Raw genomic sequence first — 27,042 nt, forward strand, 5'->3', positions numbered from 1 at the left:
GGACTGACCCCTGTGGGACCCCGCTGGTCACAGGTGCCCACTCTGACACCTCGCCACGTACCATGACTCGCTGCTGTCTTCCTGTCAAGTATTCCCTGATCCATTGTAGTGCCTTCCGTTATCCCTGCTTGTGTGTGTGTGTGTGTGTGTGTGTGTGTGTGTGTGTGTGTGTGTGTGTGTGTGTGTGTGTGTGTACTCACCTTTTTGTACTTGTTTGTGGCTGCAGGGGTCGACTCACAGCTCCTGGCCCCGCCTCTTCGGTTGTTGCTACTTGGTCCATTCTTTTCCTGCTCCATGAGCTTTATCGTATCTCTTCTTAAGCTATGTATGGCTCCTGCCTCCACTATATCACTCTCCAGATTGTCCCACTTTCTGACAACTCTATGACTGAAGAAATGCGTACTAACATCCTGTGACTCGTCTGAGTCTTCAGCTTCCAGTTGTGACCCCTTTTTGCTGTGTCCTATCTCTGAAACATCCTGTCCCTATCCACCTTGTCAATTTCTGTCAGTATTTTATATGTCGTTATCATGTCCCCCCTATCCCTCCTGTCTTCCATGTAGATATCCCTTAACCTCTCCTCGTAGGACATACTCCTTAGCTCCGGGACTTGTTGCAAAACCTTTGCACTATCTTTAATTTCTTGACGTGCTTGATCAGGTGTGGGTTCCATACTAGTGCTGCATACTCCAATATGGGCCTGACGTACACGGTGTTCAGAATCTTGAACGATTCCTTACCGAGGTGCCGATACGCTGCTCTTAGGTTTGCCAGGCGCCCATATGCTGCAGCAGTTATTTGGTTGATGTGCGCCTCAGATGTGCCCGGTATTGTACTCACCCCAAGATCCCTTTCCTTGAGTGAAGTTTGCAGTCTTTGGCCCCCTAGCCTGTATTCTGTCTGCAGTCTTCTTTGCCCTTTCCCCAGGAACCAGTTGTTGGACCAGGCTTGCAAACTATCCAGTGTGTGTGTGTACTCACCTAATTATGGTTGCAGGGGTCGATTCATAGCTCCTGACCCCGAGGTCATTTGAAGGAGTTCGAGTTTTTCATATGTTGTAGTACTGACCCTCCCCAGGATGCGAACGATAACAGTCGACTGTATGTATGCGTATGTGTGTACTCACCTATTTATGGTTATTGGGGTCGAGTCTTAGTTCCTTGTCCCATCTTTCAACTGGCCGCTAATACAGTTACTTTCTTCTAGCTTCATGAGCCATATCTTACTTATTTTTAAAGCTGGGTATGGATCCTGCTTCTACCATTTCACCCTCCAGATTGTTCCAGTTCTTGACCCCTATGAAGCTGAAGAAATATTTCCTAACATGCATGTGTTTCATCTGTTTTTAACTTCCACCTGTGCACTTTTCGTAGTACGTACGCCGTTATCATGGCTCACCTGGCCCTTCTGTCTTCGAATGTCAACTCCTGTAGTCTCTTCTCAGTGTGTATGTGTGTGAGAGGGAGAGACCGAGACCGACCTGACTGGCTGTGCTCTCTCTTGCACATGCGCGCTCTCGCGCTCAATCTTGGCTTTATCATTGGAGCAGTCTTTTACTGTGAGGGGATGAATGTCTCATGAGAGGACCGACGGCCATGGGTTGGTCCCGCGTGCCTGCTATTGTCAGTTGAGGCCGGCAGTCAAGTCCAAGGCTACTCTCTCCACCCTTCTAGGGGAGAGCGGGATGGGGGTTTGCCATTGCTACTGATCCCACTCGACGTAACGTTGAGTGTAACCGCTCGTTGTTGTTGAGTGGCTACACTAGCGGCTGCCGTCATAGAGACCCTATGAATATAGTCATAAAGATGTTTGTCTTGTTTATACTTGATGTTATAATGTTTGCGTATATATATATATATATATATATATATATATATATATATATATATATATATATATATATATATATATATATATATATATATATATATATATAAGGCACAATAAGGAAGGGGATGCCTTGATGCTGATGTGAAGAAATGTAATGTGGAGGAGGGCTTTATTTTGCACACGAGTCGCTGCATAGCCCTTGTGGCTTAGCGCTTCTTTTTTATTATAATAATAATTTGCACACGAGTCAGCTTTATAAATTTATTGTAATAAAGTTGGTAGAATTACCGACAATATGTAAAGTAAAAGGACACAAGTGCAACTAATGTGACATTTATTGTGGCAACGTTTCGCTCTCCAGGAGCTTTATCAAGCCATTACAAACAATACATGGACACAGAGGGTATATAAAGGCTCAGAGTGAGGTGAATACTAGTGAGGTACCATTCCGATGTTCACTAGTGGTAGTAGTAGTAGTAGTAGTAGTGGTAGTGACAAAAGCAATTAATTCGTACATGAGTAAAAGGATATAAAAGCTATTACTTGGGTAACATAAAAATAGGTTGGACAAATATAAACTGGAATGAGGCAGGTTGTTTCAGTGTTCACTCTCTGTGCTTTGTGTAGTATAACAGGAGAGACTATGTGATGGCAGGGTTTACTGTTTTCAGGAGGATTCTTGCTAAGACTTCGGAGATGGTGAAGCTGCCGTTGTTTTGTTTAATTGTATTCGAAACAGCGATCAGTGCTGATTCAAGGCACTTGCGTGTGCGGAAATTAGTTTCTTTTATCACTAATTGGGCGTCTCTGAATTTCATAAGATGATTGGTGGAATTTCGGTGTTGTACACAGGCGTTGTTTAAGTTGTCGTTCCTACATGCGTATATGTGTTCATTGAGGCGGGTGTCGAGGTTTCTTGCTGTTTCACCTACGTAGATCTTGTCACAGCCTCCACAGGGTATAGTGTAAACTCCTGCATTGACTGGTTCGTGGTGCTTCTACCACTTCAATAAAGGATCTAACCAGGACAAAACCCAAGCACCACGAACCAGTCAATGCAGGAGTTTACACTATACCCTGTGGAGGCTGTGACAAGATCTACGTAGGTGAAACAGCAAGAAACCTCGACACCCGCCTCAATGAACACATATACGCATGTAGGAACGACAACTTAAACAACGCCTGTGTACAACACCGAAATTCCACCAATCATCTTATGAAATTCAGAGACGCCCAATTAGTGATAAAAGAAACTAATTTCCGCACACGCAAGTGCCTTGAATCAGCACTGATCGCTGTTTCGAATACAATTAAACAAAACAACGGCAGCTTCACCATCTCCGAAGTCTTAGCAAGAATCCTCCTGAAAACAGTAAACCCTGCCATCACATAGTCTCTCCTGTTATACTACACAAAGCACAGAGAGTGAACACTGAAACAACCTGCCTCATTCCAGTTTATATTTGTCCAACCTATTTTTATGTTACCCAAGTAATAGCTTTTATATCCTTTTACTCATGTACGAATTAATTGCTTTTGTCACTACCACTACTACTACTACTACTACCACTAGTGAACATCGGAATGGTACCTCACTAGTATTCACCTCACTCTGAGCCTTTATATACCCTCTGTGTCCATGTATTGTTTGTAATGGCTTGATAAAGCTCCTGGAGAGCGAAACGTTGCCACAATAAATGTCACATTAGTTGCACTTGTGTCCTTTTACTTTATAAATTTAGTATACCTAGAGACAGACGTGATAAATTTCAATCCTGCAAGATACACCGTGTAAATTAGGGGCTTGATCTGTTACGTTTCTGTGTACCAACTTGCTGTTTTGATGCCTCTGTCACCATCCTTTGATGCTGGTGAAGCTGTCTTAGAGGAACTGGTGCTACCCACTCTTCTTGAAACAAATCTAATTACTCTTTCACTTCCCTACCCTATTCTCCAGGTGCAGTATGACTTACGGGTGTAGTGCTTCCCTATAAATATAATGATAGAAATAATAATCCAGCCACTTTATTTTATGGCATATAAAAACGAGAATTAACACGAAATATATAAATTTTCGTTGATATATGAACAATAATGAGACAATTAAGTTAACTACATAAACTAATCTAAGGGCAAAATATAATTACTACATATAAGATCTCAAGAGGACAAAGCAGATAGGGACAGATTGAATCACGAGGACCAGGATCAAGGGAACACTGGTGGAAGCTGAAGACAGATGAGCTATAGGGATGTTAGGAAATATTTCGTCAGTCTCATGATGGTTAAAACTTGGAATGTCTGGGATGAGGTAGTGGTTACACGAAGGCTTAATGTAGTCGTTTTGGGAGGTCACCGTTCTCGCTGCCCGGTTCCAGATCAAGCCTCCTGGTTGCTGGCTTGATCGATCGGGCTGTTGGTGCCCCCTCCCCCTGTGCCCAACGTATGCGTCACAGCCCGGCTGATCAGGAATTGATCTGAGGAATTTGTCGAGTTCCCTCTTGAAGACAGTTAGGGTTTTGTTGGTAATCCTCCCTTATGCGTGAAGTGAGTGTTGAAGAGTCGTGGACCCTTTACGCTTGTTGAATTCTCTCTCAATGTACTCATCGTTTTCCTGCTTTTTACAGGAGGTATCTTGCACCGTCTGCCAAGCCTCATGCATTCATATGGAGTTATTTCGATGTGCAGGTTTGGAATCAATAATTCTAGAACTTTCCAGGTGTAGATTATGATGTTTCTCGCCTACGTTTTAAGCAGTACAGCTCGAAGGACTTCAAGTGCTCCCAGTAAGTTAGGTACTTGACGGGGTTTAAACGAGCTGCAAAGGTTCTGTGTATGTTTTACAGCTCTGCAATTTCGCCTGCCTTGATTTGGATGTTGGTATACAGCAATATTCCAGCCTAGAGAGAACGCGTGACCTGTAAAGTATCATCATTGTCTTGGCATCTCTTGTTTTGAAAGTTCTAGTTATACAGCTTACCATTTTTTTTTTTTTGTAGTTGTGATAACATTATTGTGCTCATTGACCATAAGATGTTGCAGTATCACTCCCGGATCTCTTATGTAAAGACTTCATTGAGTAGCTTGAGTTTGTCTTGTACTCCGGTCCTGTTTTTATTTCTTCAATCTTTTCGTAACATAATATCTGAAATTCGTCCTCATTGAGCATCAGATTGATGTAAGTAGCGCACTGGAAGACTTGGCAGATACTAGCTTGGAGGCTCGCTAAGTCGTCAGTGGGTGCCACTCATATAAATTCTAGGACTGTCTGCAAAGAATAGTGTTATGGGTTATATCCTTGTTTATGTCAATTATGAGAGCGAGAAAGAGAAGGGGGGTGAGTACTCTGCCTTGTTGGAACATAGCTCTTCACTGTAGCCGCCTCTGATTTCACTCGTATATCGTTATTGTTTCCTCGAGCAGAAAAAAAAATGTCTTGGCACTGTTTTTAGTCACGTGATGTGACACTCAGTGATTAATCAGCTGCTGGAATACAAGTGCTGAGTATCAGTGATACAGCAACCACTGGTGTACCAGTACCTGGGTATCAATGATATAGTAACCACTGGTGTACCAGTGTTGGGTATCAGTTTTATGGCAATCACTTGTGTACCTGGGTAAGGTTTCAATATGTTAAGGCTTAGATTGTGCCCTTACAACTTATGGATGATTAGAAACTACTTTCCAGCTGATAACATACGTTTAAAGACTTTAGCCTTGAACCTTTTACTGTAGATTCTTTAGAACTATTTCTGGAAAGTCGTGGAGGTTGGTCGATTCTTCGTGGAAGCGTTTATGGTGGTGATAGTTTAACGGTGGTGGTGGTAGTGTGACGGTGGTGGTGGTAATGTGATGGTGATGGTGGCAGTGTTGACGGTGGTGATGTGATGGTGGTGGCAATGATGACGGCAATAGTAGTGTGGTCACCTGAATACTAATATGAAGAATTTTCCCTAATGTATATATATATGCCACTTAGGATATATACGTTGTGTGGTGTGGTGGTGATAGTGGAGACACGCTGCTACTGGGGCCAACACACGCTTCCTCTAATTACTCACGGTTAGTGGAGACACGCTGCTACTGGGGCCAACACACGCTTCCTCTAATTACTCACGGTTACTCTCGTGTACTGTCATGCTACCAATACCTTCATATGTAGTGTGTTACATTTAGTATTATATTTCTGTAGTGTTTTGTTTAGCATTGTAAGTCAATATCTTGTTTTTTTTCTTATATATTTTAGCTCGATATTAGTGCGTTTTTTTATTTTTAAGTTTACATCTCACCATTTTATTAGTCTGTTTAAATTTCTTTAGTTTGTGCACGGATTTCTATTCCGTTTTAGCCAATTTTATGTCACTTTTTTTTTTTCATTTTCTCTACGTTTCACGTTACTTTCATACTTTCACAGTCATGTGTTGTTTCTGTTGGTTAAACAGGGAAAGTTAGCCCATAATGGGTTTGTTTTCAAGGTGTAATTCTCCCTACTCTCTGATTACTGTCACAATATATCAAGGAGAGTGACGCTTGCATGTTGTGACGCCACAGCCACAGGGACCAGAAGGCAATCCTTTCTTTGTTCTGGCGTGGCCATGTTGTAAGACATTGCCAGATGTTATGTGTGTGTGCACTCACCTATTTGTGATTGTAGGGGTCGATTCGTAGCTCCTGGCTCGTGTGTGTGTGTGTGTGTGTGTGTGTGTGTGTGTGTGTGTGTGTGTGTGTGTGTGTGTGTGTGTGTGTGTGTGTGTGTGTGCATAACTAGAATTTGTGGACTTTAGTTGTAAAGCATAAATTATCTCTGCAAACGAGCCCAACGACGCTTATTTTTTCCTATAACTGAGAAAATCAGTCTGAATATTAGTGTTATTATATTTCATTGATGGTAAATAAAGCTAACTCAGTTTAGTCTGACCTTAGATAGGATTTAACAAACTGGATTCGCAGCAAAGTATTGAATAGATTGACTTGATATGAAGTATAATTAAAATTCCCAAGGCTATACTATAAATCTGCTTTCATGTGTAACGCCGTCTTTAATTGTGCCGCAGACTTCTAATCTCCATATTACGAATGATCATAATTGCACTTAAAAAAAACGTGCAGAGGCATAACAAAATTTATCCCTGTAATGGATTTTTTTAGTGTACAAATGTTAAGAACATTGAACATACACTCTTGAAATGCGTAGAAATCCTTGGAAATTAGATTGAAATGTACAAATGAACTCGTAACGTTTATATTGGATCAATCCTGATAAAAAAAATTATTTGAAAACACTAGTTTGGAAGAATACAGTAGTAGTAGTGTAGTAGGAGAGTGGAATAAAGCGCCAAGTAGCGTAATTGAGGCAAATTTTTTGGTAAATTTAAAAATAGGTTAGAGCCACTAGCCCTGCGGGCACATGGTTGGGCATCCCTGGGCTAAATAGATACATAAGTTACCTCTTTCACCTTGTAAAATTTCATTGGCTAGCCCCAAAATGTGGCGTATCTTTTTTTTTTTTTTGTATAAACAAATACATTAGCCTACAAACTGAGTTGGATTAAGACCTGCCTCATCGGCCAGTAGACTCATCCTCTTATTCATTTGTTCACTAAAAATATTTAGCAGTGACATTTTTATATGAAATAAATACGGTACATGTTTGGTATGGTGTTTTTAAAGCCCAAAACACTGATCGTGCAGCATTTTGGGCAGCAGATACTGAACTCTCAAACTAAGCAAGTTTGTAGCATAGAAGGTTTCACTAAAAAAAATTTAGCCTGGGGATGGGATGCATAATTAGATCAAAGACTTATAATACGTGAAAGATGGTAAGACGCATGCAACATTTTGCCTACCAGGGGCATGAGACATGAGATCTACATAGGTATCAAAGAGGTAGTAGTGTGGAAGATTAGTATTATAATAAAAAAGGAGCGCTAAACCACAAGGGCTATACAGCGTGTAGTGTGGAAGAGCAGCAGTGGCCGTGTAAGCATGGGCGAGGCTAGCGAGTGGAGATGTAATTTTGTAATTTATTTAATGGCCCTGTCTTAGCGTTTTAAATCAGAGCTTCAGAATTATTGAAACTCAGTGTGTTTTGTACTGCGGTGCTGGCTGTAACGATATCAGATAATTTTAAACATTGCGTTTCTGGAGCTTCTGTGATCATTTTAATGCCATATGTGCTCATGCGAGCTCCTATGGAAAACACATGCGTTGGTCATGTTTTCTCTCCCTCCCCTCATGGGAGGTTCCTTGACGCTGGTGAGGGGCTCTTGATCTTCGGAATTGGATCTGTGCTCCGGTTCCCTGAATACCTTCCATACCCCCATCCCCACATGCACTGTATAATCCTACGGGTTTAGCGCTCCCCATTATTATAATTATATAATTATAATTCCTATATGCATCCATGCATTCACTGAGGCTGTGGAAACAAGGGTATATGCCGACAGGTTGTGAAAAAAAGACACAATAACTTAGGTTATGTCCTAAGTTATTGCATTTTGTCGTGTCATCGGCGAGGCAGTGTTGAGTCACTGTAAGTAACACGAGTAGCACTACCCACCATTATGCTCCCCAAACCACAGAGCGAGCTTTCTGCTATGTGGGGCTTCCTGCTGGTACGTGTGTTCTCAGAGAGAAATTTCTTGGTCCCTGAACCCCTTATGTAGTTTAGTAAAGTTTTCATTCCCCCTTTGAGAATATATCCCAGCCCCTGAATCCATTATGAGCCCCTGTAATGCTTATATTATCCCAGAGACAGAGTTCATCCGAGTCCCTAGATCCTTTATGTGCTTCTTTCATGCTGTTGTTCTCTCCTAGGAAATGTAATGCAGTCTCTGGACCCATTATGTGCCTTGGGTATCATGAGCAGTGGCGTAACTAGGATTCCAATCTGGGGACGGGCTAAGCCAGGATTTCAACCTGGGGCGGGCTAAGCCAAATTTCAATATTGGGAGCTTAAGCCAGGATTCCAATCTGGGGAGCTTAAATTTCAATTCGTTATTGCGAGCCTTATCCTGGTAAGATGTTTTTTCAGTATTTTTTCTCTCTCTTGTTTCGTTTTTCCACTTATATTCTTTACTCATTTTCCCCTTAATTCTGTGCTTTTCCAAAGAATGCATATTTAGTGCTTCCAGCATATTTTCATAAAGAAGGTTTCTTATTCATGGGATTAACTTATTATCCCCATTACATAGTATATAACCTACTTTCTCATCAGTTTTCTAGTTAGAACAGGATGATGTCTACAGCTTGCTGAATTTCAGCTCTCCGGACATGTAAAATAAGTGTTATTGCGAAAACTCTTTGGTGTGTTAACTAAAACTAATAGCACCACTATTTTATGTAAGTTATCTCTCTGGTTTAAACAGAATGTTGGCAATTTTGTACAACTTGCACGTAATTGAAACATTACGAGAGAAGTTTTCCCTTGGAGCTTTTCGCATGGCACTGTGTGCTGTTGGTTTCACAGTTGTATTTTATTTGTATTTCATACAATGTATGTGTTTTTTGTGGATTAGGTTAGGTAGGTTTGTCAAGGAACTGGACGCGGGTCTTAGTATTATGATGACCCACAGCCGGAGCTTTCGGTCTTCTGACCAAGAGACCTTCCGTTGGCTTATCAATCCACCCCTTTAAAAAATGTCATATTATTATTCCTGTTATATATTGATAGATTTTTGTGGAATTTGTGGACTAGACTCTTAAAATTTAAACTGACTAAAATGAAGACATTCTAAATGATATCGACCATTTATATAATTTGCCATGTTAGTTTTTTTTTTTTTTTTTAGGTACAACCACCACACGTTCAGTCCATTTTTTTTTTGCCAGGTTTTGATAAGAGCGGATGTTTCGTGTAAGAGAAGCCAATCCGTTCCTCTTTCCACTGCTGTTCTTGCCATCTACCTTCATCCAGCACTATCCACTGCTACATTACCAAGCGTCGATCAGAGGACCCGCATTCTTGCCACTACCACCAGGGAACCATGCTGCTATGACTGGTGACTAGCCGTGAGGTGAGTGTGGTTGGTTGGTTAACGAGATTTAGAGCCTATCGACTACACTAGAGTCTTCAAGGCTGCACGTAACCTTTTCATCAACCAAGAATACTTTAATTTCTAAAATGGGAATTAAAGTATTCTCAGCATGTATGTGCCGAGAGACTTACACCTCTGTGAGGTTTTCATTCTTCAATGGTCTATATGTATATAGTCAGTGGCAGACAGCTCGGTTTCACAAATGCTCCACCATTATTATTATTATAATCAAGGGGGAAGCGCTAAACCCTGAGGATTATACAGCGCCTAGGGGGGAATGTGGAAGGCATTCAGGCTTAATTCGGGGAACTGGAGCACAGATCCAATTCCCTAAACCAAGAGCCCCTCACCAACATCAAGGAACCTTCCTTGAGGGGAAATGCTCCACCAGATGGGTACTTCTGTGAATCATACGTCTTGAACTTTTAGGCAGATTTGTTGACTAACTAAATATACTACGAAACAAACCATGGGTTCAAACCCCACCCATACCGCGGTTTGTTTGCAATCGTGTAATTACGATTTCGTGAGCAGTAGTAGTAGTACTGCTACTACTATAAAAATCTTTTTTCTTGACCTTTCCCATTTCCAGACAAAGAAGTTGGATCCTTCCCACTATCCTGATGGGGAGAAACTGTCTTCTATCAAGCACTTCACTTCATCTGTAGGTCAATGGATTTATTCACTAATTCCCAATATTTTTATCCCCAAGTCCTCAGTTTCCAGTTCCTCCATTCTTACAAACATTTACCATCTTCTAATTTTTTCTTACTAGGCCAGGCTGCAGTGAGTTCAAGACCCTAATGGCATCTGTGAGCTTGTAGTTCACATTCACAAGATAAAAATATTGGGTTCAGTCCCAAGTGAGAAGACACGTATGGGCGAATCTTCCCAACCTGCTCCTTATGTTCACCTAGTAATAAATGTGAAAGTAGAAATTAATCGGTTATGGGTAGCATTCTAGGGATCTCCCTATGGAAATAAGCCATATTATGTGGCGTTTTGTCATCCTCCACGATTAATTAACCTAAAACATGTCTTCCCTGTTATTCATCTCTGCCGAGCTTAGCGCGGCCTGAGTTCTCAAAGACAATGATAGTTCATTCGTCAGGAAACAACAGCGATCCTGATGTGTGTCATAATTAGATGACCTGCTCAGTAGCATCGCTGGCTTGCTGGAGTTAGTTTTAAAACGAATTATTATTATTATTATTATTATTATTATTATCAAAAAGAAGCGCTAAGCCACAAGGGCTTTTAAAACAAAGGATCACTACATAAGAGTGTATCATAAGACAAGACGTTGCTACCATCAGGGGTTTCCTAATAGTCATTGATAGGTCTGGCTTTCGCTTTACTGTAAGGTGGGAGAGTGTGATAGTTTCTCTCAGAACTTTGGTGCTGGCCTTGGTCTGATCTTATATGGGTTTCTGCTTCTGGGCGAAAGAGGTATTGCTAATGAGAAGGTACACTTAGCACTCGGGTGCCGCAGTCTAAGTCTCAGCTTAGTAAATAATTCTGTGTGTCAATTGTGTCCTTTTCTATCTGACGCTCTTGACCACTTTTTGCCTCACTGCACTTGGCGAGGATCAAATTTCTATAGGTTCTCTCTGCATTTGATGTGAAATTTGTCCCTCCGTTATTCTGAACACATACTTCACCCCAGACTCATCACTCCATTTTGTGGCACACTTGTTGGTTCCCGCAAATCTTAATCGATTGTCCTTTCTGTCATTGGGTACACAGGATTCATTTCCGACATCTATACTGCCCTGACATTTGCTTTAACTGACCTCCTCGCTGAAAGTCCCACCTTTAATGCAAACTCTTGTTGACTTTTAATGGGAACTAGTTTATTCAGTCCTTGGCCATCCATGTGGATGGCAGTGGAACTACGTCTGACTTAACCTCAGAAGTTCAGAGATGGGGGTGGAGGCACATGTATTTGTGACAGTGAGGAGAGCTGCCTCAAATAGCATGTACATTATTATTATAATCAAAAAGAAGCACTAAACCAGATAGCATGTACAACCAATGGAAGGTGGTTAGGAATATGGAATGATATACAACTCACTCATGTCAACTTGCTCCATCTACAACAAAACTGCAGGCGATAGTTCCCCATACAGAGCTGAAAACTCGTTCAATGATTGCAATGAACTGTAAATAGGGTAGATAGCAGCTGTATGGCACCTCATTGTGAGAGGTGGTCTGTCAAGGGTGAGGCTCATTCATTTAGTCATTTAGGGGCAGCATTGTTCATAAGGTTTCACAGTGGTCTAGAGCACACTTCAATCCATGATGAAGGGGAGACTCTCTTGGGTCTTCAGGAAGAAGTCACCAATGCCAAAAAGTGTTGCATCATTTGCATAAAGTAGAGCATGAGTACAATTAAATCTAGGAATTTCTGGGAAGATGATTAAAAGGAGGTAGCTCAGCACTATCTACAAAGGCACACATTTATGGAATAGGCATGCAAGGAAAACGTATCATCTACCACTCAAAAGGAGTGTTCCTCTGTGCTTCTTTTAACAAGGTAGAGAAGGACCTCAGAAAACTTCAGGTGAGCAAATTTAAAGGGATCACAGAATGAGATATAAAATCAAATGAATTCTGTTAATCCTACCTTTTTCAACAGACCATATATAAAGCAAGCAGACATCAAGCTTTCCATGGATTTGCATGACAAGGAAGTTATCAACTGACATGATCCTGACAGTGTTGTGTTGTTTACACGTTTACGGAATGGAAAAAGAAAGTAGCACTTACAGGCATTTAGGAAGATGCCTGAGGACAAACAGGTATTAAAGACATCCAAGACCACAGAGAAACAGGCTATGGGAAGATCAAGAAAAGAATAGGGAATATTATATCCTGGAGAGAACTAGGAGAAAGTCCACTCCAGGTCATTGGGACAGAAGATAAGTAAAGTCATAACTTGAGGTCCTTGCTCAAAAGGAGCAGTGGAGCAAATGATATATGGAATGAGGAAGTGAAAAGAACCTTGTATCGTCTAGGGATATAATCTCCCTTTTTTTCTTGCTGCTACTTTCCTTTCTCTCCTTTTTTTTTTTTCCTTTGGCCTCTTCCTCTTTTCTGCTCCTTCATTTTTCTCCTCCCTCCTTTGATTCTGCTTCCTCCTTTCCCTCCTGCTCCTACCTTTTTCTTTTCCACCTCCCCCTCATTTTTCTTCTTCCTCTTCATCCTGCTCCCATCTTTTCCTTTTCTTCCTGCTCCCTCCTTTTCATCCTATCTCCTTTTCCTCCTGCTCTCTCCTTTTGATTATACTCCCTTCTTTCCCTTCTGCTCCCTCCTGCTCCTTTTCCTTATGTTCTCTCCTTTTCCTAGTGCTCCTTCCTTCTCTTTCTGCTCCCTTTTCATTCCTTTTCCTGTTCCCTTAAACCTTTTGCTCTTAACTTTTTCTCTCTGCTTGTCCTGCACTCTCGTTTCCCTACTGCTCCTTCCTTTTCTTATGTTCTCTTTTTTTTCTTGCCTGCTCCTGTTTTTTCCTGCTCCCTCTCTTCCTTGAATTTAGTAGTGCCGTTTCTGTATGCAAAACTATTTTTATTATCTGTAATATGTACATTTTGTTAATATTTCCCATAGGAAATAATGTAAATCCAATTAAACCATTCCAGACACCCAAAAATATTAACAAACAATACATTTTATAGATAATGAAAATAGTTTTGCATACAGAAAAGGCACTACTAAATTCAAGGGTCCACTGTATCTCTATTTTATTTTCTACTTCCTCTCTTTTGTTATCTCAGTAATTCCACTTTTCTGCTATATCTTCCCTCTTGTTTTCATTTCACCATGTTTTTCCCTGACATTGCCTTCACCAACTTTCCCCATCTCAGTTGTATTATCCCTCTTTCCATCTTTTTCTTACTGTATTTTGCAGGTCAATATTTATATATTGAAAGAGGGGGTAAAGGAGGTTTTGTGGGTGAGGGGCTTGGACTTCCAGCAAGCGTGCATGAGCGTGTTAGATAGGAGTGAATGGAGACGAATGATACTTGGGACCTGACGATCTGTTGGAGTGTGAGCAGGGTAATATTTAGTGAAGGGATTCAGGGAAACCGGTTATTTTCATATAGTCGGACTTGAGTCCTGGAAATGGGAAGTACAATGCCTGCACTTTAAAGGAGGGGTTTGGGATATTGGCAGTTTGGAGGGATATGTTGTGTATCTCTATACATATATGCTTCTAAACTGTTGTATTCTGAGCACCTCTGCAAAAGCAGTGATAATGTGTGAGTGTGGTGAAAGTGTTGAATGATGATGAAAGTATTTTCTTTTTGGGGATTTTCTTTCTTTTTTTTTTTGGGTCACCCTGCCTCGGTGGGAGACGACCGACTTGTTGAAAAAAAAAAAAAAAAATTTGCAGGTGCTAATGAATAAAAGTTGTCTTGTGATTAACTGTACAATGAAAAATGAGCCATACACTGATTCTGTGTAATTATATTCGCAGGGATGATTTAGTTTCGTGATGGGCATCACTGCTGGTTCTGGCAGCATGGGTGCCGGGATGGCTGGCACACCCATATCTAGGCGGCAGATGCGGTTTTTGGTGGCTGTCGTGTCTGTCCTTATGTTTGGTACAATACTCACAGCCCTCAATGTCTATGAACTACACAATCTGACCCGTGAACACAGGAGCAGAGACCGTGCCCATGGTATGTACCCAGGTATAAGGAGGCATTGAATGTAGTATGGAGAATATGTGAGAATTTGGTAGTAGCATTTATGTGCCTAGAGGTGAGAAGAGTGGAGACATTGTTTGGTGCTAAGTAAATGTTTAGGAAATTTTGAGCCAAGAGAAAGAATAATTGTTTTACAAGACTTAGACTATTGTGAAAGGTGTTGTGAAATCCTTGGTATTGATGGTGTAAATGACACTACTTAAAAAAGATGCTTGTTAATAATCAATATCTTTTTTCAGGAAGAAAGTTTAAATATATACATTATTATTATTTTTTTATTTTTATTATTATCACACTGGCCGATTCCCACCAAGGCAGGGTGGCCAGAAAAAGAAAAACTTTCACCATCATTCACTCCATCACTGTCTTGCCAGAAGGGTGCTTACACTACAGTTTTTAAACTGCAACATTAACACCCCTCCTTCAGAGTGCAGGCACTGTACTTCCCATCTCCAGGACTCAAGTCCGGCCTGCCGGTTTCCCTGAACCCCTTCATAAATGTTACTTTGCTCACACTCCAACAGCACGTCAAGTATTAAAAACCATTTGTCTCCATTCACTCCTATCAAACACGCTCATGCATACCTGCTGGAAGTCCAAGCCCCTCGCACACAAAACCTCCTTTACCCCCTCTCTCCAACCTTTCCTAGGCCGACCCCTACCCCGCCTTCCTTCCACTACAGACTGATACACTCTTGAAGTCATTCTGTTTCGCTCCATTCTCTCTACATGTCCGAACCACCTCAACAACCCTTCCTCAGCCCTCTGGACAACAGTTTTGGTAATCCCGCACCTCCTCCTAACTTCCAAACTACGAATTCTCTGCATTATATTCACACCACACATTGCCCTCAGACATGACATCTCCACTGCCTCCAGCCTTCTCCTCGCTGCAACATTCATCACCCATGCTTCACACCCATATAAGAGCGTTGGTAAAACTATACTCTCATACATTCCCCTCTTTGCCTCCAAGGACAAAGTTCTTTGTCTCCACAGACTCCTAAGTGCACCACTCACTCTTTTTCCCTCATCAATTCTATGATTCACCTCATCTTTCATAGACCCATCCGCTGACACGTCCACTCCCAAATATCTGAATACATTCACCTCCTCCATACTCTCTCCCTCCAATCTGATATTCAATCTTTCATCACCTAATCTTTTTGTTATCCTCATAACCTTACTCTTTCCTGTATTCACCTTTAATTTTCTTCTTTTGCACACCCTACCAAATTCATCCACCAATCTCTGCAACTTCTCTTCAGAATCTCCCAAGAGCACAGTGTCATCAGCAAAGAGCAGCTGTGACAACTCCCACTTTGTGTGTGATTCTTTATCTTTTAACTCCACGCCTCTTGTCAAGACCCTCGCATTTACTTCTCTTACAACCCCATCTATAAATATATTAAACAACCACGGTGACATCACACATCCTTGTCTAAGGCCTACTTTTCCTGGGAAATAATTTCCCTCTTTCCTACATACTCTAACTTGAGCCTCACTATCCTCGTAAAAACTCTTCACTGCTTTCAGTAACCTACCTCCTACACCATACACTTGCAACATCTGCCACATTGCCCCCCTATCCACCCTGTCATACACCTTTTCCAAATCCATAAATGCCACAAAGACCTCTTTAGCCTTATCTAAATACTGTTCACTTATATGTTTCACTGTAAACACCTGGTCCACACACCCCCTACCTTTCCTAAAGCCTCCTTGTTCATCTGCTATCCTATTCTCCGTCTTACTCTTAATTCTTTCAATAATAACTCTACCATACACTTTACCAGGTATACTCAGCAGACTTATCCCCCTATAATTTTTGCACTCTCTTTTATCCCCTTTGCCTTTATACAAAGGAACTATGCATGCTCTCTGCCAATCCCTAGGTACCTTACCCTCTTCCATACATTTATTAAATAATTGCACCAACCACTCCAAAACTATATCCCCACCTGCTTTTAACATTTCTATCTTTATCCCATCAATCCCGGCTGCCTTACCCCCTTTCATTTTACCTACTGCCTCACGAACTTCCCCCACACTCACAACTGGCTCTTCCTCACTCCTACAAGATGTTATTCCTCCTTGCCCTATACACGAAATCACAGCTTCCCTATCTTCATCAACATTTAACAATTCCTCAAAATATTCCCTCCATCTTCCCAATACCTCTAACTCTCCATTTAATAACTGTCCTCTCCTATTTTTAACTGACAAATCCATTTGTTCTCTAGGCTTTCTTAACTTGTTAATCTCATTCCAAAACTTTTTCTTATTTTCAACAAAATTTGTTGATAACATCTCACCCACTCTCTCATTTGCTCTCTTTTTACATTGCTTCACCAACCTCTCTCTTTTTCTCCATATACTCTTCCCTCCTTGCATCACTTCTACTTTGTAAAAACTTCTCATATGCTAACTTTTTCTCCCTTACTACTCTCTTTACATCATCATTCCACCAATCGCTCCTCTTCCCTCCCGCACCCACTTTCCTGTAACCACAAACTTCTGCTGAACACTCTAACACTACATTTTTAAACCTACCCCATACCTCTTCGACCCCATTGCCTATGCTCTCATTAGCCCATCTATCCTCCAATAGCTGTTTATATCTTACCCTAACTGCCTCCTCTTTTAGTTTATAAACCTTCACCTCTCTCTTCCCTGATGCTTCTATTCTCCTTGTATCCCATCTACCTTTTACTCTCAGCTACAACTAGAAAGTGATCTGATATATCTGTGGCCCCTCTATAAACATGTACATCCTGAAGTCTACTCAACAGTCTTTTATCTACCAATACATAATCCAACAAACTACTGTCATTTCGCCCTACATCATATCTTGTATACTTATTTATCCTCTTTTTCTTAAAATATGTATTACCTATAACTAAACCCCTTTCTATACAAAGTTCAATCAAAGGGCTCCCATTATCATTTACACCTGGCACCCCAAACTTACCTACCACACCCTCTCTAAAAGTTTCTCCTACTTTAGCATTCAGGTCCCCTACCACAATTACTCTCTCACTTGGTTCAAAGGCTCCTATACATTCACTTAACATCTCCCAAAATCTCTTTCTCTCCTCTGCATTCCTCTCTTCTCCAGGTGCATACACGCTTATTATGACCCACTTCTCGCATCCAACCTTTACTTTAATCCACATAATTCTTGAATTTACACATTCATATTCTCTTTTCTCCTTCCATAACTGATCATTTAACATTACTGCTACCCCTTCCTTTGCTCTAACTCTCTCAGATACTCCAGATTTAATCCCATTTATTTCCCCCCACTGAAACTCTCCTATCCCCTTCAGCTTTGTTTCGCTTAGGGCCAGGACATCCAACTTCTTTTCATTCATAACATCAGCAATCATCTGTTTCTTGTCATCCGCACTACATCCACGCACATTTAAGCATCCCAGTTTTATAAAGTTTTTCTTCTTCTCTTTTTTAGTAAGTGTCTACAGGAGAAGGGGTTACTAGCCCATTGCTCCCGGCATTTTAGTCGCCTCATACGACACGCATGGCTTACGGAGGAAAGATTCTTTTCCACTTCCCCATGGACAATAGAAGAAATAAAGAAGAACAAGAACTATTTAGAAAAAGGAGAAAAACCTAGATGTATGTATATATATATGCATGTGCGTGTCTGTGAAGTGTGACCAAAGTGTTAGTAGGAGTAGCAAGATATCACTGTTATCTAGCGTGTTTATGAGACGTGTTTATTATTATTATAATCAAGGGGGAAGCTGTTAGTGTGACAAGGTACAAAAATTATGGTCTACAAGAGTACCTCATAAAATATTTTAATGAAGAAATTATTATGAAATTAAATGTAAGTAACTATAATCAGACAAAATTTTCTAAGTTTCATGTTATCCAATTCATGTTGCAGGTGAGGCAGTGGCAGAGGCACGAGGGATGAGTCATTATGCACGGCCTGTGGCTTGGGTCCGTGGTTCTAACAAGGGCTCAGGGTACCTGACTCACGTCACCAACGTTTTTACTAGGCTAGGCTATGACCTGGCAGATGATGGTGAGGACTGGGATGTTCTTTGGTCTCATAACTATCCCTTTAAGGAACTCAAACAGATGATGACCCATCTCAAACCTCACCAAAGAGTTAATCATTTTCCTGGCTCAGGCTTCATAACTAATAAAGTTAATCTTGCCGTTTCTGGATTGCCCCATATTCCTAAAGCCTTCAGGATGCCAGCTGAGAAATCTCAACTCTTGGAATATGCCAAGAAGAACCCCAGTATGATGTTTGTGCAGAAATCCAACAACCATCGGGGTATTAAAATTGAGAAACTGATTGCCTTGGACTTGGGAGCTGAGGGATCTTTTGTCCAAGAATTTGTCCATAATCCACTTCTTGTGGATGGGCACAAGTTTGACATTGGAGTGTATACGATTATCACTTCTATACAACCTCTTAGGGTGTATTTATATGAAGGAGATGTTCTTTTTAGGTAAGTTATCACAAATGATAATACTTACCACCAGAAATTGTTGTTTAGTTGTCCCTAGATAACCTGATAATGGAATTTGTGGAATGTCCTTTTTTTTTTTTTTTTGCCAGTGAAATTTATGATTATTTTAAGATACAGTAGGGCCCCACTTTATGGTGTTTCGCCTTACGGCATTCCGCTAATACAGCGATTTCAAATTATGACCAAAACTTGCTATACAGTGAGTGGTCTTTCTAATATGGCATGCCTCACCCGGTTTGTTTACATTTTCTGTGAGCACTTCTCTATTATGTCTGGAAATTTTCCAAAATTTCAAGAGTTTTAAAGTTATTGCATATTTTATATGTTCTCTGATAATTATAATTGTGTACCCGTACCTAAATATACTTACACACTGTGATGGCGTACAGGTACACGTTAAAATCACTAAGAGTCTCTTTACTCTTGACGCCATATAATAATCTCTTGGGCGGATTGAATGTCATATATTATGTTTATACAGACATTTCCATTAATCCATCTGTGATATTTTTTCAAAATTATATAATAAATGTACTACGTAACATACACGATACATACACCCACAGTATAAAAAAATTGACATAAATATAAGATTTGTTTACCAAGCAGTTTGTAGTGTCAGAAGAATTACGTTTTCTCTAGTCAAACACCAGTTACTTAACTGTAGAAAAATATTCCTTTTGCATGCCTTCACTCTAGCTATTCACGACCATTGTGGGTTTAGCGCTTCTTTTTAATTATGATTATAATAATTTGTGATAATTATAACTTGTAATAATAATTTGTAATAATAATAATAATAATGTGTCAGAGCATCATTCCTTCTAAAAATGATGTTACATGAGAATGGAAGTGTTGGTGTTTATTTATTCTACTGTACCACTGTGGACACAACTTGTACACAATGTAAGTTGTTTGTGTGAATGTGTATCAACCACAACCAGACGCATTTGTTTACATAAGTATTCTGCGGCTCTGTCCTCTTACTGGTTCTTTCTCTCTCTTTTTTTTTTTTTTTTTACACAGGGTTTGACAAGGTTAAGGATCCCTAGCTTTATTGACAAGCTATTTACAGGTTAAGGATTCCCAACTTTATTGGCAAGCTAAGAGCTGTTACCTACATCAGCTCATTTGAAAGTATTTTTATTGTTATGAGACATACAAGTAGGGAACAGGATGAAGTTGGAGCCATCTGTGGGCCAGCATTTCCATGTGATCAACTGACTTTACCTCGCTGACATCATTATGCTCTCTCTCTCTCTCTCTCTCTCTCTCTCTCTCTCTCGTTTATTCATTTTTTATCTCGCTTTCTCACCTCTCACCCTACATTAAGACTACAAATATTTTAAGGTAATTAATGAGCGTATGAACATGCATTTTATCACTCTAGGGCACTTTAAATGTCGTAGTAGGTGGGATGGCCAGGTGGGCTACCCTACCTCCCACATGACTTTCTACAAAATAAGTACTTTTCACTTCTCACCTTACATTAAGACTACAAATATTTTAAGGTAAGTAATGAGTGTACTGTATATGCATTTTATCACTTTAGGGCACTTTAAGCATCATAGTATATTATGTGTGGGTGGGGTGGCCAGGAGGGCTACCCTACCTACCACACCTGACTTCTTACAGTAAATACTACTCACCTTTTGCCCTACATTAAGATTACAAATATTTTGAGGTAAATAATGAGTGTACTGTGTGTGTATTTCACTTTTTATTGTTTTTTAATGCCTAGTTCTATTGTTAACTTAATATATGTTAGTGTAAACTCGTTATCTGGCATTTATATGCATTTGTACGTGGAAAAAATGGCATTCTGCTTTGCGGCAGTAGCCTGCTATATAAGTGGGGCCCTACTGTATTCATGTAATTCTATTCAAATAACTGATACCTTGTTTTCTAATGTTCTAGATTCTGCTCAGAAAAGTACCATCCTTTTGATCCTGAGATCCGTGACAAATATGTTGTTGGGGATGACTACCTCCCAACGTGGAAAGTTCCATCATTAAAGCAGTACTACAAGGATTTTGGCTTTGGCATGAGACGTTCATTTGATGCATGGCTACGAGCTCAGGATAAGGTGAGCCTAGTTTTTTATTATAAGGATTAATTTGTGATTCTCACACATTTTACGTTACCTTACCTTAGTAGGAAATAGCAGCCGTAAAAAATCAGAATAATGTAAATATCAGTTTGTTGCTTAAGGCTAAAAAAAAGTATTCACCTTAACCAGATAAGATGGTTATATAAAGTTACCCTGAAAACACTTTACTGCTGCAGTTATCATTAGGGTTAAAAAGATTAACTTACGTTTTATGGTTCTTCTTGAGCTACCATTGTGCCACATAACAGACAACATGGGGATTCCACCTAGTATACCTGGAGGGGGTTTTGGGGATCAACACCTTCACAGCCTGATCCGTGACCAGGCCTCGTGGTGGATCAGGGCCTGGTTAACCAGGCTGTTACTGCTGGTTGCTCGTAAACCGACACATGAGCCACAGCGTCGCTGGTCAGGTACTGGCTTTAGGTTCCTGTCCAGTACCTTCTTAAAGACAGCCAGGGGTCTATTGGTAATCCCCCTTATGTATGATGGAAGGCAGTTGAACAGTTTTGGGCCCCTGACACTTATTGTGTTGTCTCTTAGCATACTTGTGGCACCAATGCTTTTCATTGGGGGGATGTTGCCAAGTCTTTTGCTTTAATAGGGAGTGATTTTTGTGTGCTCATTTGAGACTAGTCCCTCTAGGATTTTCCAAGTGTATATTACCATTTATCTTTCTTGCCTGCATTCCAGGGAGTACAAATGAAGGGACTTCATCTGCTTCCAGTAATTTAGGTGCTTTATCGTACTTATAAATGCCATGAAAGTTCTCTGTATATTCTCCAAGTCTGCAGTTTTGCCTGCCTTGAAAGGGGCAGTTAGTGTACATCAATATTCCAGCCTAGAGAAAACAAGTGATTTGAAGAGAATCATCACTGGCATGGAATCCATAGTTTTGAGATTCTCATTATCTGTCCTATCATTTTCCCAGCAGATGTGGTAGATACATTGTTGTCATCTTTCAAAGTAAGATCCTCTGACATTATCACTCCCAGGTCCTTCACATTAGTGTTTTGCTCTATTGTGTGGTTGGAATTTATTTTATACTCCGATACAGTTTTAACTTCCGTAAGTTTTCCTTAGCAGAGTAATTGAAATTTGTGTTCATTGAATTTCATATTGATTTCTGTGGCCTCTTTAAAGATTTGGTTGATTTCCGCTTGGAGCCTTGCAGTGTCTTCAATGGATGACACTGCAAAGGAGGACATGATGCTGTGGCTTACATCTCTATGTCAGATATGAGAACGAGGAACAGGATGGGAGCGAGTACTATACCTTGTGGAACAGAGCTTTTCACTGTAGCTGCCTCTGACTTTACTCTGTTTACTATTACTCTGTGTTCTATTTGTTAAGAAGTTATAAATCCATCTACCAAGTTTTCCTGTTATTCCTTCATCATGCATTTTGTGTGTTACTACACCATGATCACACTTGTTGAAGGCTTTTGTGAAGTCTGTGTATACTACATCTGCATTTTGTTTGTTCTCCAGAGTATCCACGAACATGTCATCGTGGTCCAGTAGTTGGGATATGAAGGAGCAACCTGCTCTAGACCCATGCTACTCTGGGTTGTGCAACTGATGGGTATCTAAATGGGTGTCAGTCTTGCTTCTTAGAACCCTTTCAAAGATTTTTATGGTGTGGGACATTATTGTTATTGGTCTGTAATTCTTTGCAATTGCTTTACTGCCACCTTTGTGGAGTAGGGCTATGTCTGTTGCTTTTAGTGACTGTGGGATGACCTATGTCCATGCTCCCTCTCCATAGAGTACTTCAGATACATGAAAGGGGCTTCTTGTTGTTCTTGTTCTTGATGACCACAGAGTTCCACAAGTCTGGACCTGGGGCAGAGTGCATGGGCATGTCATTTATTGCTTTTTCAAAATATTGTGGCATTAGGATAATATGACAAGTTTTTCATTTAGCCAAATTTTGAATCTCGGTCATAAAAAAAAAAGCTTTAGAGTACTCTATAACTAATATAGTACAGTGCATATAATTTACAGATCTTTCTTTCAACACACTGGCTGTATCACACCGAGGCGGGGTGGCCCAAAAGGAAAAACGGAAGTTTCTCCTTTTACATTTAGTAATATATACAGGAGAAGAGGTTACTAACCTCTTGCTCCCGGCATTTTAGTCGCCTCTTACAACACGCATGGCTTACGGAGGAAGAATTCTGTTCCACTTCCCCATGGAGATAAGAGGAAATAAACAAGAATAAGAACTAGAAAGAAAATAGAAGAAAACCCAGAGGGATGTGTATATATGTGCTTGTACATGTATGTGTAGTGTGACCTAAGTGTAAGTAGAAGTAGCAAGACATACCTGAAATCTTGCATGTTCATGAGACAGAAAAAAGGACACCAGCAATCCTACCATCATGTAAAACAATTTACAGATATACTGCAATAAACATTGTAAAATAAATAATTAAAAGTGCAATTTACCCAGTGGATTTTCTGCTATTTCAGAAGTCTGTTATATCAGTGTCATTTATATTGAGGTCCATTATATCAAGGGTTTACTATCCTATTGAAAATTGAAGAAATACTTTATCCTTTATAAACAGAAATGTATCACAGGTCGTTGACCCTTGAAACCCTCGCCAGGTAAACTCCAGGTAATATAAAATGTACCAAAGTACAGTACAATATATACAGTGCAGAATTGTTGGCTATCAGCCATTATTTTCCTAATGATAAAATGTTAAAATTTTTTGTTGCCTTCAGCAGTTTTCTTTGTAATTTTTATATTTATTGAGGCAAATTTGACAGGTAACCTTGTATAAATATACTTTCTTTTTGTAGAATCCAGAGATGGTGTGGAATTCTGTACGGGATGCTATTCGTAATGTGTGTTATGGAAAAGAGGCAGCACTTATGGAGGCCACATCGCACTACCCCAGCTCTTCAAATTTTTTTGAAATGATGCGATTTGATTTTGTCGTCGATGATCAACTTAAAGTTCACTTAATGGAGGCCAACATGTCACCCAATCTTTCATCTGCTCACTTCAAGGAGAATCGTCTCCTTTATGAGCAGGTGATTTACAATCTACTTTCTTTAGTTGGAGTGGGCCGTGCTGTACACTCTAGTAGTCTGGCCTCACATTCTTCTGACGAGTATGAAATGCAGGTTGCACCTAAAGATATTATGGTATTTCCTGACCATTGTATGACAAATTGTCAGGATAGTACTAGTGCATGCAGCAAAGTTGAATGTCAACTATGCTTTCCATGTCTCTCAAAAGAACAGCTTGCTGACTTATCTCGTGCATACTTAGAGCATCAGCAGCGGGGGGCATGTCGCCGCATAGTGCCTGAACCTATTAATCCTGACCATGCTCATGATGCTGCTAATATGACTCTTCTTACTCCAGAAAATACTCTGCTGACAGAATGGTTCCGGGGACAGTGCCTTAATGATAAAGTATTTTGCTTATAGCTGTTTATCAACTGCCACAATATAATATTAGTTATAACAAGTACAAGAGCTAGACAAGTGTAGGGTTAATAGGGTCATATGAAAGAAAATTGTTTTACTCATCCTTGGAATGCAGTTCTTTTTAACAATAAGAAAGTGACAGAGTGATAATCATGACATACACTGGTAGGCATTTTGCAGGATTTTTTCTACTCACAGTTTCATCTATGATAATATGTTCTATCAACTTCATCAGAAGCAGTGAAATTCAGCATTATAGCTTCAGTTTAGCATGAAGTGTTGCACATCTGTAAGCAGTGTTGAGTTGCATAGCATTAGAAAGAGTTTTTCCTTTTAGATATTAACCCTTAAACTGTGTACAAAGTACCTGTATACCAGGGACCAAGGTGTGTACAATGTACTTAAGCACTAATTTCTTGTGCCTTCATGTATGCAGCCTGTTGATATATTTAAATTTAGCCCAACTGGATGCCCACTATCTCCTCACACTTGGGAAAAAATTTAAAACCAGGCTCATCCACACAGTGGATTTGATTGTGCCACTGCCACCTTCCTTACCAACAACAGGGTGTGGAATTGGCAGATAGATGCCTTATTCACTCCAAATTCATTACAATTTCATGATGCTAAGAGTCTAGTCAAAACAGGTGACTTATTTCTATGTTTCAAGGAGTATCACGCCTTCATACAGTATTAAGACTTCTTTGTAATATATTTTTTACAGTTCTCTTGAGTGCACAGGTGTTATGGACACACATAGTGCATTATGTATATTGAATCCAGGATATTCCCTCAAGGGAATATGATGGGGCTCTTGATCCAAGGAATTGGACTTGTCCCTTCCTTTCTTTGGACTGATCCTGTGTGATTCCCATTCCCCAGGCACTGTATGACCCCTACAAGCTTAGTGCTTTCCCTTAATTATAATGATAATCCTTTTCCTAGTCCTTGGATTGAATCTAATTCCTTCTATTTCCCTGGCACTGTATGACCCCACTGGGTTGACCACTTCTCCATAAATATGACATAATAATTAACCCAGGATAACGGTCAAAGAGTACAACTCATTACCATGTTCAGAGGAGTCTCACACCTTGAAACATTTGTAATATCATAAGATTTTCTTGTACATAGGGTTAGAAGATGAAGGCAATAAAAAAAAAAGATGGAAAAACAATTATTTGTACCAATTTATATTGTATATTTCAAGTGGGGCAGTGTCAGGAGATGCATTTCCCTATGTTTGAAACACTTGTAAAACTTTATGCAATACATATAATATCATTAGAAACTTGTACATAGTTTTAGATATTGAAATGACCAAGAAAAAGAAAAATAATGGCATCAATAAATTGAAAAATGTATACATATGTGTACCAATGAAGAATTTGCACCGCTGTTGCCAACAAGTGATCATTTTTCACCAGCTTCAACACCCCATAAAATTATAAATTATCATCGAATTTTGTTTAATTTTGTTTCATTCTATGTTCTGTATAACCCTTTCAGGCTTAGTGCTTAGCTTGATTGCATTACTATTGTTTTATTCTGTTCAGAAAAGCAAAATGTTTCAAACTATATGATATTTTTTTTTTTTTTTTAAATTTTGACAAACAGGAAATTTTATTTCCTAGTATGTCACAGTTTAAGGGTTAATAACATATAAGATATATTAGTAGAATAATAGGACCAATTATTTAAAACTGTAAAATTTTAAATATTTTTGACTTATCTAGCATTAGTGAGAGAGAGCTTTATTTTAAGACATTCATAACATATCAGATAATAATAGTATGACTAATTATTTATGAGTGTAAAATTATCATTGAACTCATAGATTTATAATAAATATTAAGACTGCAACAAGCAGGAAGAGAAATGGATTTATTTGTTGATTGTTATTGTTTCAATAGTCTGACATTTGGAACATTAAAGCTTTTATGAAAGATGAACCTATTTTTGACAAGTGTGTTCAGATTATCCCAAATAATATGCATCATTCTTTGCAAGTACAGGAAAGGTTGGAAAGAGTGGGGTTAAAGGTTTTAGGTGCTAGGGGCTTGAACATCCAGCAGGCTTCTGGAAATATATTAGATTGGAGTGAGTGGAGACAAGTGGTTTTTTATGGCTTAATATGCTGTTAGATTGCAAACAAGGTTACATTTATGAAAACTGGCTAGCTGGAATCAAGTCCTGAAGGTGGGAAACATGGTTCCTGTGCTCTGAAGAAGGGGTATGCTACATTTCAGAGGACCATCTAAACTGTTAAGTGAGCACACTTATGGCAAAACAGTGATTGAAGGAATGATGGTAAATGCATTTCCTTATTTTGGGGGGTGACCCTAGCTTGGTGGGAGACAGCCAGTGTGTAGAATGTACTGTTATAAAACACGTAACTGCAAA

The 27,042-nt window shown here is 39.8% G+C and overlaps 1 protein-coding gene across 4 annotated transcripts in view; it reads left to right on the plus strand.

Annotated features, from left to right (window-relative positions):
* The window catches only part of TTLL15 (tubulin tyrosine ligase-like 15), a 44,891-nt gene extending 18,304 nt beyond the window's left edge, over positions 1–26,587 (plus strand). For 2 of the 4 annotated variants that reach the window (XM_053787222.2, XM_053787223.2), the window contains exons 2-6: positions 9,661–9,845; positions 14,344–14,548; positions 18,486–19,062; positions 21,001–21,169; positions 24,004–26,587. In XM_053787222.2, coding sequence (XP_053643197.1) covers positions 14,362–14,548; positions 18,486–19,062; positions 21,001–21,169; positions 24,004–24,639 — 1,569 coding nt within the window. In that variant the 5' untranslated portion in view covers positions 9,661–9,845; positions 14,344–14,361 and the 3' untranslated portion in view covers positions 24,640–26,587. Of the gene's footprint in view, positions 1–8,704; positions 8,847–9,660; positions 9,846–14,343; positions 14,549–18,485; positions 19,063–21,000; positions 21,170–24,003 lie in introns of those variants that run through there. The other 2 variants (XM_070094902.1, XM_053787224.2) reach the window with 2 other exon arrangements.
* The last annotated feature ends 455 nt before the right edge of the window (positions 26,588–27,042 follow it).

Source organism: Cherax quadricarinatus, chromosome 48, assembly GCF_038502225.1.
Source record: "Cherax quadricarinatus isolate ZL_2023a chromosome 48, ASM3850222v1, whole genome shotgun sequence".
Classification (NCBI taxonomy): Eukaryota; Metazoa; Arthropoda; class Malacostraca; order Decapoda; family Parastacidae; genus Cherax; species Cherax quadricarinatus.